The sequence below is a fragment of the Cebidichthys violaceus genome, unplaced genomic scaffold (genome assembly GCF_023349555.1).
Source record: "Cebidichthys violaceus isolate CVI_PGR_0920_01 unplaced genomic scaffold, fCebVio1.0.p SCAF_76, whole genome shotgun sequence".
Taxonomy (NCBI): Eukaryota; Metazoa; Chordata; class Actinopteri; order Perciformes; family Stichaeidae; genus Cebidichthys; species Cebidichthys violaceus.
In genome coordinates this window covers 911,636-927,282 of record NW_027176960.1, presented here as the reverse complement: position 1 = coordinate 927,282, position 15,647 = coordinate 911,636, and the positions used below count along the sequence as shown (strand labels likewise).

The following is a 15,647-nucleotide window of genomic DNA, read 5'->3' as shown; positions in this document are numbered from 1 at the left end:
CCTGCCCCCACAGCTCTCCCTCCCATCTCCATGCCCCATCTTACCCTATCTGGCTCCTCTCTCCCCTAACGAAGTCCTCAACCTTGTTACATCTAACCGCCCCACCACGTGCTCCCTTGACCCGATCCCTTCCCCTCTTCTTCAGTCTATTGCGACTGAACTCCTTCCTTTCCTCACCCACCTCATCAACACATCTCTTGTTTCAGGATGCTTTCCCACAGCCTTCAAGACTGCCAGAGTCACCCCCCTTCTGAAGAAACCATCACTTGACCCCTCTGATGTCAAGAACTTCAGACCGGTTTCTCTTCTACCCTTTCTATCCAAAACACTTGAATGTGCTGTCTTTAACCAACTGTCTTCCTATCTCCACCAGAACAGCCTTTTGGACCCCCACCAGTCCGGGTTCAAGGCGGGTCACTCGACAGAGACGGCCCTCCTTGCGGTGACAGAGTCGCTTCACGCCGTGAGAGCTAACTCTTCTGTTCTGATTCTCCTGGACCTGTCTGCGCCGTTTGACACAGTGAACCATCAGATCCTCCTCTCCACCCTCGAGGGGATGGGCGTCTCAGGCTCTGCACTCTCCCTGTTTGTATCCTACCTGACAGGTAGATCCTACCAGGTGACTGGAGGGGGGCCGTGTCGGAACCACGCATGCTGACTACGGGGGTTCCGCAAGGTTCAGTCCTGGGCCCCCTTCTCTTCTCGCTCTACACAACATCTCTGGGTTCTGTTATTCGCTCGCATGACTTCTCTTACCTAGCCATTGTTATGCCGATGACACCCAGCTGGTCTTGTCATTTCCCCCTGGTGACACCCAAGTGGAGACGCGCATCGCTGCATGCTTGGCTGACATCTCGAAGTGGATGACGACACACCACCTCAAGCTCAACCTAGACAAAACTGAGCTACTGTTCCTCCCGGGGAAGGGTTGCCCGCACCGGGACCTGTCCATCACCATTGATGATACCGTGGTGACGCCAACTCCGACTGCGAGGAACCTGGGTGTGACCCTGGATGACCAACTGTCATTCTCAGCAAACATTTCATCAGTTACACGCTCCTGCAGATTCCTGCTCTACAACATCAGGAGGATTCTCCTCTTCCTCACTGACGAGACAGCGCAGGTGCTCATCAAGGCTCTTGTCATCTCCCGTCTGGACTACTGACACTCTCTACTTGCTGGAGCCCCGGCGTCGGCCATCAGACCTCTGGAGCTTGTCCAGAAAGCCGCAGCTCGCCTGGTGTTCAATCGCCCCAAGTTCTCCCACACAACTTTCTCCGTTCTCTACACTGGCTCCCTGTAAGAGCTCACATCCAGTTTAAGACTCTGGTGCTAGAATACAGGGCAGTGAAAGGAACAACTCCTTCCTATCGCCAGGCCACGGTCAAGCCCTACACCCCCGCCCGACCACTTCGCTCTGCTGCTTCGGGGCGATTGGTTTCCCCGTCGCTCAGAGGTCCCGGCGGCCGACCGACCCGGTCACGGCTGTTTTCTGTCCTGGCCCCACAGTGGTGGAATGAACTTCACTGACGTTAGGACAGCAGAGTCGCTGCCCATCTTTCGGCGCAGGCTGAAAACCCAGCTCTTCAGGAAGTGCTACCCTGAGCCTTCCACTCACCACTTATTGTATTCATACTAGCTTGTTGCACTTATTGTATTCGTATTACTTATAGCACTAACTGTTTTTCTTGTTTCTGCTCTGTACTTTGGTTCTGAGTTATGCTCTGCTTCATGCTCTTAGATGCTTGTTTAAAGGAGATGTACTTATGACTTCTGGTGACTAGTAGTTCTTTTGATTACTAATGTTGATGCACTTATTGTAAGTTGCTTTGGATAAAAGCGTCTGCTAAATGACTGTAATGTAATGTAATGTATTCAATACCATGTCTCAATATAACAGAGGACTATCGTCCCTCTGAACTTGAAGATAATAAGACAGCTCTGCATCACACAATACACATGCATAGATCATTGTGTGTCTTTGTGGTCATTGTGTCTCTTTGTGTCATTGTGTGTCTCTTTGTGGTCATTGTGTCTCTTTGTGTCATTGTGTTTCTTTGTGGTCACTGTGTGTCTCTCTGTGGTCATTGTTTGTCATTGTGTGTCTTTGTGTTATTGTTTCTCTTTGTGGTCATTGTGTGTCTCTTTGTGGTCATTGTGTGTCTCTTTGTGTCTTTGTTTCTCTTTGTGGTCATTGTGTGTGTCTCTTTGTTTCTTTGTCTCTTTGTGGTCATTGTTTGTGTCTTTGTGGTCATTGTGTGTCTCTGGACTCTGGTCCCGGTCCCGGTGGGTCCGTCCAGGAATCCTTAAGTCTGTAGTTTTATTTTGAAAAGTTGTGACCTGAACCTTTTCCTTTTAGGATTCTGATGTATTTTGTTGTGAAGGTCGTCAGCGGAAGTGACGTATTTCCCGATGGTCTCTGTGTGTTTATATCCGGTCAGAACTCCACTAGAAATCCTGCTAATTTAAGCTCCGGCGGCTAGCGGACCTGTAGCCCGACGACAGGCTCCACCAGCTGCCGTAGTGCCGCTGAGCAAACCACCGATGACCCGTGAGTAGAGTTTAGGGACGAGGCCGAGGAGTCGGACATTAGAGCTTTTGATTGTAGAGCTCGTGAAGCTAAAGCTGTTGGCACGTTTAGCGATTAACTCCTCCGAGTTCACCTTTCGCTCGCTAAGCTAGCGGGTTCCATCATCGGACAGTTAATAGCTTTCAGATTAAAGTCAAACTACAACTAAACTTAACGAGTTGCACATCAGCAGCTCTTCTATCGATATCATCTCTTATCTAACTACGTACTTCACTTGTTACCAGTCTCCGTTAAGAAAACGTACATTAGAAGTTAAACTACAAATAGACAAAGATCCGCTGCTCAAAACGAATGATTTGTGATTTGTTTTAATTCCTCAACATCCTCTCTTCAATACGGCCCACTTGTTTATTTAAACTACAAGTCACGTGACCGGTCATGTCAGGTGACTTCATTCTAACAGAGAAACATTTTAAGGTGGAAGGGAACCTTAAAACGGGAGATTTCTTTAAGAGTTCGGCTGTAAAGTGAATGGTTCACTGTGATGGTGATTAACAGGTCACCTGACTCCTGGTCACCTGACTCCTGGTCACCTGACTCCTGGTCACCTGACTCCTGGTCACCTGACTCCTGGTCACCTGACTCCTGGTCACCTGACTCCTGGTCACCTGACTCCTGGTCACCTGACTCCTGGTCACCTGACTCCTGGTCACCTGACTCCTGGTCACCTGACTCCTGGTCACCTGACTCCTGGTCAGGTGTTTGTTACATCAGTTGATCACCAGTTTCTTTATACATACGTGTGTGTGTGTGTGTGTGTGTGTGTGTGTGTGTGTGTGTGTGTGTGTGTGTGTGTGTGTTTGTGTTTGTGTGTTTGTGTTGACGTGCAAATCGGTCGTCCGACCTGGGTATAGGGGCGAAAGACTAATCGAACCAGTAGCTGGTTCCCTCTGAAGTTTCCTTCAGGATAGCTGACGCTCACAGTTTTTCCCCTCTGCATTCACGTGAATATGGTGTATAGAAGGTGTTCAATCATAATTCTGGCGGTGCCCACGTTACCTGAAGGCAACTAGGTTGTTGAGGAAGGTCCTCAGCTTCTTTGTGATGCTGTTACTCATGATGACGCGCCCCTCTCAGTTGAAGCCACGCCCCCACGCTCGATCAGGGTCAAAAGTCTGAACTGGAAAAAAAAGATTTTAAAACCGAAAAAAAAAAAATTGAATCTGAAAATATAAAATCTGAAACTGAAAAATACAAGATCTCAAATATCAAAATATATACGAATGTGAAAAATGAAAAAAATAAATGTATTTAAAAAATTCCAGAACTGAATCAAAATTATTTTCATTCACTTATTTTTATTTTGAATACATTGCTGTATTTTTCAATGTGCAAGACCACAGAACTTTCAGGATCAAATAATTTTTTCAAATGATCAAAACTTTTGACCTGGATTTAGCTCCATACGTTTACCTTTTAACACACATGTTCACTACGTTTACCTTTAAAACACATGTTCATTACGTTTACCTTTAAAACACACGTTCACTACGTTTACCTTTTAACACACACATGTTCACTATGTTTACCTTTAAAACACATGTTCACTACGTTTACCTTTTAACACACACATGTTCACTACGTTTACCTTTAAAACACATGTTCACTACGTTTACCTTTAAAACACATGTTCACTACGTTTACCTTTAAAACACATGTTCACTACGTTTACCTTTTTAAAACACACGTTCACTACGTTTACCTTTTAAAACACACAAGTGTCTGATACTTTTACAGTGAGCATCATCACTACTCCGGGGTTTCCTCTTCGTGTGGACGCTCGTAAACACATAAGTTTAGAAACGATGTCATAGACGCCCACATTCACTACTTGATTGGTTCTTAGCAGTCACGACGTGTCCTTCCGTGATTCGTCACACCCCGATCACATGACACTTTCTGGGAAGATCACAAACAACAACGGCCTTGTTTACCGATCGACTACCAGGTTAATTTAACATGGAGAACTGATTACAGGTGTTGTTGACAGTGTTGTCTTTACTAGCAGCTGTTGTTCAGTTAAAGTTTGCATTGTTACGGAGGAAGCAGCTGTTAATGGAGCAATCAGTGAGCAGCGTGTCCAGCGGAGGTATCAGACCTACGGAGACGTCTGAAGTCACGGTTAACGGCTTTAGGGAGGGTGATGGACACAAAACGGAGGACTTTCCTTTTCTTATTAATGTTTATTTTGTTTTGCACAACTATTGTGAAGTCAGCAGATAAACTATAAAGGAACAAAACATTGACTGCTCTCCAGTAGGACAGAGACTTAAGCAGCAGAGCTACCAGTGAGAGACGAGTGTTGACCACATTAATGACCCATGATCTAGTAAACAATTATGTGTAAGTGTTAATATTTAAGTATATTTGATGTGTGAGAGAGATATAAAGACCTGCAGCGCTGTAACTAAGTCTGAAAAATAAAATTAAACGTTCCACGAACTGTCCGTGGAACCAGTTCATAGAGGAAGATCTTAAGTATCAAACACGACCTTTCATTATTAAAGACTTTATTACTCTGTCGTATTATTTTAAACTAAGCAACCGATCTACTTCCTGTTTACATCGGCATCATCGTGCCCAGTGTACGTGAAGAGTCACGTGATGTTCGTTTTCAGGCGTTTTAGTCTGGACGGAGATCGTTTTTGTTTGTTAATAAAATGTATTTGTGTGGATGTAGCCTCAGGGAGCTCCGGAGCCAGGGGTTGCTGACTTCTGGACTAACCCGTCATCAGAATGACATCATGCTCTCTGTAGAACCATGTCCTCTGAATAATGGAATGATGTCATGGTGATGTCATCTCTCAGCAGTGTGATGTAAGACGATGCGATCGGCCACCATGGCCAGTGTCACTCTGAGGTACTTCTGTTACGGCTGCCTCGTCACCTCGGCGACGTGGTCCGTCCTCCTCTTCCTTTACTTCTCTTTGGGGGCGGAGCCAGGCCGTGGCAGGACCCCCCTGCATCACCGTGGCCAGCCAATCACCAAGGGCCTGGCCGACCGGAGGGCGGGGCTTCGGCCTCTGCTGGCCAACGAGGGGGCGGAGCTGTCACCAGAGATGGGTGAGTGTGGTGTGTTCAGGGCTGCTGGGAAATATTTGATACCCCCTCCCCCAATCTCCTCGTGATGACACGTTTCTTGTCCTCAGGGATGATCTTTAACGAAGCGGACCAGGAGCTGAGGGACAACGGTTACCACCGACACGCCTTCAACGTCCTCATCTCCACCAGACTGGGAAACCACCGAGAGCTGCCCGACACCAGAGACTCCCAGTAAGAAGCACACCAGAGGAGGGAGACATGGGTTCATTATGTATGACATCGCACCACTGGTTACTGGTGATAAACCACTGGTTACAGGTGATCGACCACTGGTTACAGGTGATAAAGTACTGGTTACTGGTGATAAACCACTGGTTACCAGTGATAAAGTACTGGTTACTGGTGATAAACTACTGGTTATTGATAACTGGTTCACATTTCCCTGCAGGTGTCGGGATAAGGTTTACTCTCTGGCTCTACCTTCTGCCAGCGTAGTGATCTGTTTCTTCAACGAGGCGTTCTCCGCCCTGCTGAGGACCGTCCACAGTGTGCTCAACCGCACGCCGGACTACCTGCTGCACGAGATCATCCTGGTGGATGACCACAGTGAGCTCGGTAAGTTTCAATAATCACTTATTACTATTTTCTTTAATATCTTCCTGTTGTAGCAGCAACAGAACGTCCCTCTGATCCACTGTAGTTAATATACCAGTATTTAATCTCTCTATTTAAATTCTAGAGATATTTTATATGTTATATGTTTCTAACATGTTTGAGTTGATTCAGAGGAGCTGAAGGACAACTTGGATCGGTACGTCAAGGAGGAGCTGAAGGGTAAAGTCAAACTGGTGAGGAACCAGAAGAGAGAAGGACTCATTAGAGGACGCATGATAGGAGCCTCACATGCTACTGGTATGTCCTACATCCTTACTTACTACCCCATTAAACCATGTAATCTTGTTCCCTACATCCTTAATCCGTTCATTCCTTACATCCTTGCTTTCGGCATACTTCCGACTTACATCCTGAATCCATACATCCTTATTTCCTTCATCAAATAATCCCAAATCCTTGTTCCTTACATCCTTGTCGCTACTTTTTTAATTCTTGCATTCGTAGTCTCCATATCCTATCCCCATACATCTTTATTCCATAACAGAACATTTTACCTTTTATCCCTAAAACCTAAATCCTACCTGCCTACACATTACCTTTAGTTTCCTGCTCCCTACCTGGACTCACCTCTCTCTGTTTGCCCAGGTGAGGTGCTAGTCTTCCTGGACAGTCACTGCGAGGTGAACCAGGCTTGGCTTCAGCCTCTGCTGGCTCCCGTCCAGAAGGACCGCCGCACCGTTGTCTGCCCTGTCATCGACATCATCTCAGCCGACACGCTGTCTTACTCTCCCTCCCCCATCGTCAGGGGAGGCTTCAACTGGGGACTTCATTTCAAGTGGGACCCCGTCCCCCCCGCTGAGCTCAACGGGCCAGAGGGAGCCACCGGACCAATCAGGTAACTATCTGACCAATCGGGTAACTATCTGACCAATCGGGTAACCATAATAACCTAATATTTAAACATCCTTCAGATTTTTTCACCTGTCTCCCTCCTCTCCTCCTCCTCAGGTCTCCCACCATGGCTGGCGGTCTATTTGCTATGAACAGGAAGTATTTTAACGAGCTCGGCCAATACGACGCCGGCATGGACATCTGGGGCGGTGAAAACCTGGAGATCTCCTTCAGGGTGAGGAAGCTGTTTTACTGACCGTCAGTGAAGGTGTCTGAGATGTTCAGATGGAGCAGGAGACAGGACGTGGTTAGCCTAGCTTAGCATAAAGACTCTGTGTCTCTCAGATCTGGATGTGTGGAGGTCAGCTACTCATCATCCCCTGCTCCAGAGTCGGTCACATCTTCAGGAAGAGGCGACCCTACGGCTCGCCGGGGGGGCAGGACACCATGGCCCACAATTCACTGCGGCTAGCGCACGTCTGGATGGACGAGTACAAGGTACACACACACACACACGCACACACACACACACACACACACACACACACACACACACACACACACAGAGAGAGCGTGATCCTGTCCTCTGACCTCACTTCCTGTGTCTCTGTGGACCAATCAGGAGCAGTATCTGTCCCTGCGTCCGGAGCTCCACGACCGTAGCTACGGTGACATCGGTGATCGCGTGGCACTGAGGAAGCAGCTTCAGTGTCACACGTTTCGCTGGTACCTCGACACCGTCTACCCAGAGATGCAGACCGCCGCCAACGGCAACAAGCAGCAGCCGCTGTTTGTCAACAAAGGCCTGAGACGCCCCAAAGTCCTTCAGAGAGGACGGGTACCTGTCGCTCATGTTCCCCTGTATACCTCTGTGACTGATGATGTAATACCTTGTTATATTGTTCTTCTGGTGGAGTCTGATCTCAGGTCCACTATGGTCTAATGAACCAATCAGCACCAGTTCATCTCCAGTTACCACTGGTTTACCAGTGGAACATTTCCTCTCATGAAGTCACTGTTTTCAGTTCTAACATGTTAAACACAGAGGCCATGTCCACACTACTCCGTTTCCATTTTAAACTTGTATGTTCTGATACGTTTACACCGAGCGTCCACACTCTGCCGGAGTTTCAGAGCACCGAAAACGGAGGAGTTTGAAAACGCTCCCAAGGATGGATACATTTGAAATCTCCGGGGTTACCGACTAGTATGGACGGTCGTAAATACGTACGTTTAGAAACGATGACGTAGACGATGACGTTCGCTACTTGATCAGTTCTTAGCAGTCACGACGTGTCCTTCCCTGATTCGTCACACCTCGATCACGTGACCCGTTCCCAGAACATCACAAACAACAACAGCCTTGATTACCGATCGACTACCAGGTTAATTTAACATGGAGAACTGGTTACAGGTGTTACTGACCTTGTTGTCTTTACTAGCAGCTGTTGTTCAGTTAAAGTCTGTATTTTTTGCGATTAGCGACCAGCAGAGGTATCAAACCTACAGAGTGGACTTCTGAAGTCACAGTTAGCGGCTTTGAGGAGGACGGACACAAAACGGAGGACTTTCCTTTTCTTATTATTGTTTATTCTTATTTCTTAACTGTTGTGAAGTCCACACAAACGATAAAGGAACAAAACATGGATTTCTCTCCAGTAGGACAGACTTCAGCCACCAGCAGAGCTATGAGTGAGAACAGACAACGGCACCGAAGGAACGAGTGAGAGAGACGAGTGTTGACCACATTAATGACCCATAATCTAGTGTGTTCATTTATGTGTTCATTTTAAAGTAAATTTGATGTGAGAGAGAGGTAAAGACCTGCAGCGCTGTAACTAAGTCTGAAAAATAAAACTTTCCACGAAATGTCTGTTTGAGTTTAGAGGACCTGCTTTCACTGACACCTCACCTGCTTTAACTGACACAACACCTGCTTTCACTGACACTTCACCTGCTTTAAACGACACTTCGCCTGCTTTAAACAACGCCTGCTTTCACTGACACTTCACCTGCTTTAAACGACACTTCGCCTGCTTTAAACGACACTTCACCTGCTTTCACTGACACTTCGCCTGCTTTAAACGACACTTCACCTGCTTTCACTGACACTTCGCCTGCTTTAAACGACACTTAACCTGCTTTCACTGACACTTCGCCTGCTTTAAACGACACTTCACCTGCTTTAAACGACACTTCGCCTGCTTTAAACGACACTTCACCTGCTTTCACTAACACTTTGCCTGCTTTAACTGACACTTCATCTGCTTCATTCAACAAATTTAACCCTGTTTCTTTACATCTTTCAGCTCCGTAACCTAGCAACCGGGCGTTGTCTGGTGGCCCAGGGTCGAGTCAGTCAAAAGGGGGGGGTCGTTGTCCTGAGACCATGTGACCCCCAAGACCCTGAACAGGTGTGTGGGGGGGTGGGTGTGGTTCTATGATGAACACTATCTCTGTGTGTGTGTTGTAGGTGTGGTTCTATGATGAACACTATCTCTGTGTGTGTGTTGTAGGTGTGGTTCTATGATGAAGACCTTCAGTTCGTTCTTTCTGGTCTTCTGTGTCTCGATGTTTCAGAGGTCAGGACCTTTGACCCCCCCAGACTGATGAAGTGTCACGGCTCGGGGGGGTCACAACAGTGGAGCCAGGTGAGAGACACACACACACACACACACACACACACACACACACACACACACACACACACACACACACAGAGACAAACACACAGTCCTGTCACAATATATTCTACTCTCTGATTGGCTGTCAGCTGTCTCTCTGCCTGTAAAGACATGACTTCCTGCTCCATCCTGATTGGCTGTTGGATTAGTTATAGAGAGATGAGGTTAGAGATGATGACTTTCTGTCTGTCTGTCGGTCTCTCTCTCCCTGTCTGTCTGTCGGTCTCTCTCTCCCTGTCTGTCTGTCTCTCCTGCAGAAGTCCAACCGTCTATACCAGGTCTCGGTTGGTCAGTGTCTCTCCGTTGCTCAGCCAATCGGGCCCAAGGGTTACGTCTCCATGGCGATATGTGACTCCTCTCAGGCTCAGCAGTGGCAGCTGGAGGACTGAGATGTGTTCAAAGACATCAGGTTTTATGGGCTCTGTGAGATTTTAATGTTCCTCTTCACTCTTTCGATCGATTGTGTTTTTCTCAGGACGACTTTTATGAACCATCAGATTTTATTTAGTTTTCATGTTTCTCTCTTTTTAAATGGAGCAGTTTCAGTTTCAGATGAGACTCGAAAAACAACCAGTCCTGGAATATCCTGAATATCCTGGAATGTTTTTTAATTTTGATTCCAGGACCTTACAGGAGTGTTTTATTTGTGAGTGTAATGAACATCTGGACTGATGAGGATCCCTGTGGGAGAGGGTGGACACAAAGACAATGAAACTCAAAAAGATGATTAAAGCCTGAGCATGTTTCTGGATTCATCAGTGAATAAATTTAATGATCCTGAACTCACCTGTTGACATGTAACTCACCTGTGTGACGTCAGCTGATTGTCGTTACAATGACAGTATTACAGATGTTTGTCTTTGTGTTATTTCATCATCAATAAATGTTAAACCCAGTAAAGACACTAAGTCATCATTATTTAACACTGCGCTGGTGTGGGGGAGGGGGCTCAAGGTTATTATGTATATAAATGTATTTGTGTATATACACAGAGTACCTGTGTTGTTTATGGGATGGAGAGAGTCCCCTTCTAAAGGGTTATTTTCAACCAACGGTCCCTAAAAACCTTGATGACCAACTCGTCCACACCCTCCTGTCCTCTCGTCCAGACGGCAGTGATTCATTATTTACTGAATGATGCAGCAGCAGGAAACACACCCAGACACTATTGATTACTTTAAATGCTCTGGCTCTGCTTTACCTTGAACAACTCCTCACCCTTTATTCTGCTCCGAGACCTTCGATCACCTGAACGTCAGATCAGCTCAGCCTGAGATTAAAAGCTCTAAAAGCGTTTGTATAATGTATTTTTAAAATGTTTTTAATGCTGTTCATTTACGTTTAGTTTCATTTCTCTGTATTTTCTGTGTGTGATCTCTTTTTAAAGGAGCATTTAGGGCTTAGTAGCGTCTAGTGATGAGGTCACTGATTGTAAAGCACTGAAAACCTTCAGCTGGACCAGGAGACCACCTCCTCTTCAAAGTTCTTCAAAGCTTCACAAGTTAAAGCTACATTCTCTCTGCTGTTCACCAGGGGGCGACTCGTGTGTGCATGTGCAATGCAGATTGATTTTTCAAAGCGGGTCATATTACAGAGTTTTTACACACACACACACACACACACACACACACACACACACACACACACACACACACACACACACACAGAGGCAGAGTTAATGTGACATCATGCAGTCTGAGCAGCTGCCTGCTGATTGGACTGATTCCACACTTAGAAATTTAGAGAAACTATTGATCTGCAGCTTTTTGACGGAAGGAGGTTCAATGGTTCCTGAAGGAGGTTCCATGGTTCCTGAAGGAGGTTCACTGGTTCTTGAAGGAGGTTCCATGGTTCCTGAAGGAGGTTCAACGGTTCCTGAAGATGGTTCAATGGTTCTTGAAGGAGGTTCCATGGTTCCTGAAGGAGGTTCCACGGTTCCTGAAGGAGTTTCACTGGTTCTTGAAGGAGGTTCCACGGTTCCTGAAGGAGGTTCCATGATTCCTGAAGGAGGTTCCACGGTTCATGAAGGAGGTTCCATGGTTCCTGAAGGAGGTTCCACAGTTCCTGAAGGAAGTTCAATGATTCCTAAAGGAGGTTCAATGGTTCTTGAAGGAGGTTCCGCAGTTCCTGAAGGACGTTCAATGGTTCCTGAAGGTTCACTGGTTCTTGAAGGAGGTTCCACGGTTTCTGAAGGAGGTTCCACGGTTCCTGAAAGAGGTTCAATGATTCCTGAAGGAGGTTCAGTGGTTCTTGAAGGAAGTTCCACGGTTCCTGAAGGAGGTTCAGTGGTTGAGGTTCAATGGTTCATGAAGGAGGTTCAACGGTTCCTGAAGGAGGTTCAATGGTTCCTGAAGGAGGTTCAATGGTTCCAGAAGGAGGTTCAATGGTTCTTGAAGGAGGTTCCATGGTTCCTGAAGGTTCAATGGTTCTTGAAGGAGGTTCCATGGTTCCTGAAGGAGGTTCCACGGTTCCTGAAGGAGGTTCAATGGTTCTTGAAGGAGGTTTCACGGTTCTTGAAGGAGGTTCAATGGTTCATGAAGGAGGTTCCACGGTTCCTGAAGGAGGTTCAATGGTTCTTGAAGGAGGTTCCACGGTTCCTGAAAGGTTCAATGGTTCATGAAGGAGGTTCAATGGTTCCTGAAGGAACCCTAACCCTTGTTGTGTCTTCAAGATCCTTGAAGAGTGGTGACAAAATGACTGAATCTTTTTTTGCTACTCTTTAGCTGCTGGACTCCAGCTGTAACAACAACACCACAACAAAACTTTATTCATATAGTCCTGTTCAATAACTATACAACAAAACTTTATTCATATAGTTCTGTTCAATAACAACAATACAACAAAATGTATTCATATAGTCCTGTTCAATAACAACAATACAACAAACCTTTATTCATATAGTCTTATTCAATAATAACAATAGAACAAACCTTTATTCATATAGTCTTATTCAATAATAACAATAGAACAAAACTTTATTCATATAGTCTTATTCAATAACAACAACAATAATACAACAAAACTGTATACATATAGTCCTGTTCAATAACAACAACAATACAACAAAACTTTATTCATATAGTCCTGTTCAATAACAACAATACAACAAAACTTTATTCATATAGTCCTGTTCAATAACAACAATACAACAAAACTTTATTCATATAGTTCTGTTCAATAACAACAATACAACAAAACTTTATTCATATAGTATTCAATAATGATCAATAGAATTAATATCATTGAGGTCAGAATTATTTAAAACAGTCAAACTGTTTAAGAGAAAACAGATTTGTGTCTCAGAGAACAAAACGTTTCACGACTCTTTGACACAAAACCAGTCCTGTGTGTGTGTGTGTGTGTGTGTGTGTGTGTGTGTGTGTGTGTGTGTGTGTGTGTGTGTGTGTGTGTGTGTGTGTGTGTGGGGTAATCAGCAGTAAGTGGAGTGTGTTTCTGGACAGAGGCGATCAGCTGCCTGCAGACAATCAATACTGAGAATGGAGGGAGAGAGATCAGTGTGTGTGTGTGTGTGTGTGTGTGTGTGTGTGTGTGTGTGTGTGTGTGTGTGTGTGTGTGTGTGTGCAGCTCCACAACATCACTATGAAAAACAGTTGTTTATACCAACAGTGATGTTGTGTGTGTTTGACTGTCAGTTGAACTCTCAACTTCCTGTCAGACGTTTTAAAGAAGACTCAAAGTTTTGAGTTCAAGATCAATACACACACACACATACACACAGGTTGAGTTTCAGTAAAATGATCTGACAACATACACACTTTCCCGTCAGTCACAAAACGCTACAAGTAAATGATACATCCTAATAGATGATGTAATATATGTGATGTAATATATATATATATATATATATATATATATATATGGTTGTTGTATGGATGAATAAAGCTATGTTGCTGAGAGCAGCAGAGCACTGACAGGCGGTGAGTTTAATGTTTCCGTGTTGCATTCAGGGACCAAAACCGGTCAATCCAGACTAGTGAGCGCCATTGAAAGCAGCTCAGGCTTCCATTGATTTCCATTCTCATCAGAGGAATAATAAAGTGCTTTTGTCACATCGCTGCACATGTTTTGCTCTCGGACACAAACGATTTCCAACATCTGCATCTGGCACACAGAGATTAATGAGCAGGCTTCTGAAATACCTCATGGCTCAGTCTGCTGTGTGTTAGTATTCAAATAAATACCATGATTATTAATTATTACCTTTAGTGATGACTTCTGTATCCCATAATGATAGAGATAGATAATAACTTTATTGATCTCGTGAGGGGAAATTATTTTGTTGCAAGCAGCAATCTTTCTTTAATCACAAGAAAGATGCAAAGTGAGACAATAACAGAACACATTTATTTAATATTATTGGGTTTATTTAGTTCTAGTACTACTGGTATTACTACCATTGATTTAGTTCTAGTACTACTGGTATTACTACCGTTGATTTAGTTCTAGTACTACTGGTATTACTACCGTTGATTTAGTTCTAGTACTACTGGTATTACTACCGTTGATTCAGTTCTAGTACTACTGGTATTACTACTGTTGATTCAGTTCTAGTACTACTGGTATTACTACCGTTGATTTAGTTCTAGTACTACTGGTATTACCACCGTTGATTTAGTTCTAGTACTACTGGTATTACTACTGTTGATTTAGTTCTAGTGCTACTAGCCTAGCACAAAGACTGGAAGCAGAGGGAGACTGTTAGCCTAGCTTAGCACAAAGACTGGAAGCAGAGGGAGACTGTTAGCCTAGCTTAGCACAAAGACTGGATGCAGAGGGAGACTGTTAGCCTAGCTTAGCACAAAGACTGGATACAGAGGGAGACTGTTAGCCTAGCTTAGCATGAAGACTGGAAGCAGAGAGAGACTGTTAGCCTAGCTTAGCACAAAGACTTGATGCAGAGGGAGACTGTTAGCCTAGCTTAGCATGAAGACTGGAAGCAGAGGGAGACTGTTAGCCTAGCTTAGCATGAAGACTGGAAGCAGAGAGAGACTGTTAGCCTAGCTTAGCACAAAGACTAGATGCAGAGGGAGACTGTTAGCCTAACTTAGCACGAAGACTGGATGCAGAGGGAGACTGTTAGCCTAGCTTAGCATGAAGACTGGAAGCAGAGGGAGACTGTTAGCCTAGCTTAGCACAAAGACTGGATGCAGAGGGAGACTGTTAGCCTAGCTTAGCACAAAGACTGGAAGCAGAGGGAGACTGTTAGCCTAGCTTAGCACAAAGACTAGATGCAGAGGGAGACTGTTAGCCTAACTTAGCACAAAGACTAGATGCAGAGGGAGACTGTTAGCCTAACTTAGCACGAAGACTGGATGCAGAGGGAGACTGTTAGCCTAGCTTAGCACAAAGACTGGATGCAGAGGGAGACTGTTAGCCTAGCTTAGCACAAAGACTGGAAGCAGAGGGAGACTGTTAGCCTAGCTTAGCACAAAGACTGGATGCAGAGGGAGACTGTTAGCCTAGCTTAGCACGAAGACTGGATGCAGAGGGAGACTGTTAACCTAGTTTAGCACGAAGACTTGATAAAGAGGGAGACTGTTAGCCTAGCTTAGCACGAAGACTGGATGCAGAGGGAGACTGTTAACCTAGTTTAGCACGAAGACTTGATAAAGAGGGAGACTGTTAGCCTAGCTTAGCACAAAGACTGTAGGCATCAGATTAGGATGAACATGATGAAAAGATGCTGCTCACACCTTCAGATGGATCGATGGAGAGAAAAGAGATTTGAGTTTTGTCATAAGTGATATCAGAGGAAGGAGTGAGTGTTTCTTTTATTGATCAGCTGGAAACCAATCAGCTTCCT

General features: G+C 45.1%; 1 protein-coding gene across 2 annotated transcripts; it reads left to right on the top strand.

Annotated features, from left to right (window-relative positions):
- The first annotated feature begins 2,407 nt into the window (after positions 1 to 2,407).
- On the top strand, positions 2,408 to 10,723 carry galnt11 (UDP-N-acetyl-alpha-D-galactosamine:polypeptide N-acetylgalactosaminyltransferase 11 (GalNAc-T11)). Of its 2 annotated transcripts, none has more exons than XM_068737152.1 (12): positions 2,408 to 2,552; positions 5,403 to 5,654; positions 5,741 to 5,864; positions 6,082 to 6,248; positions 6,420 to 6,545; positions 6,894 to 7,143; positions 7,257 to 7,374; positions 7,485 to 7,637; positions 7,762 to 7,977; positions 9,449 to 9,553; positions 9,656 to 9,790; positions 10,081 to 10,723. In XM_068737152.1, exons 2-12 carry the CDS (start codon positions 5,417 to 5,419, stop codon positions 10,210 to 10,212), a joined length of 1,764 nt encoding a protein of 587 aa, XP_068593253.1. In that variant the 5' UTR covers positions 2,408 to 2,552; positions 5,403 to 5,416; the 3' UTR covers positions 10,213 to 10,723. The 2 variants fall into 2 exon arrangements, with proteins under 2 accessions (XP_068593253.1, XP_068593252.1); XM_068737151.1 differs by having other exon boundaries at positions 5,400 to 5,654.
- The last annotated feature ends 4,924 nt before the right edge of the window (positions 10,724 to 15,647 follow it).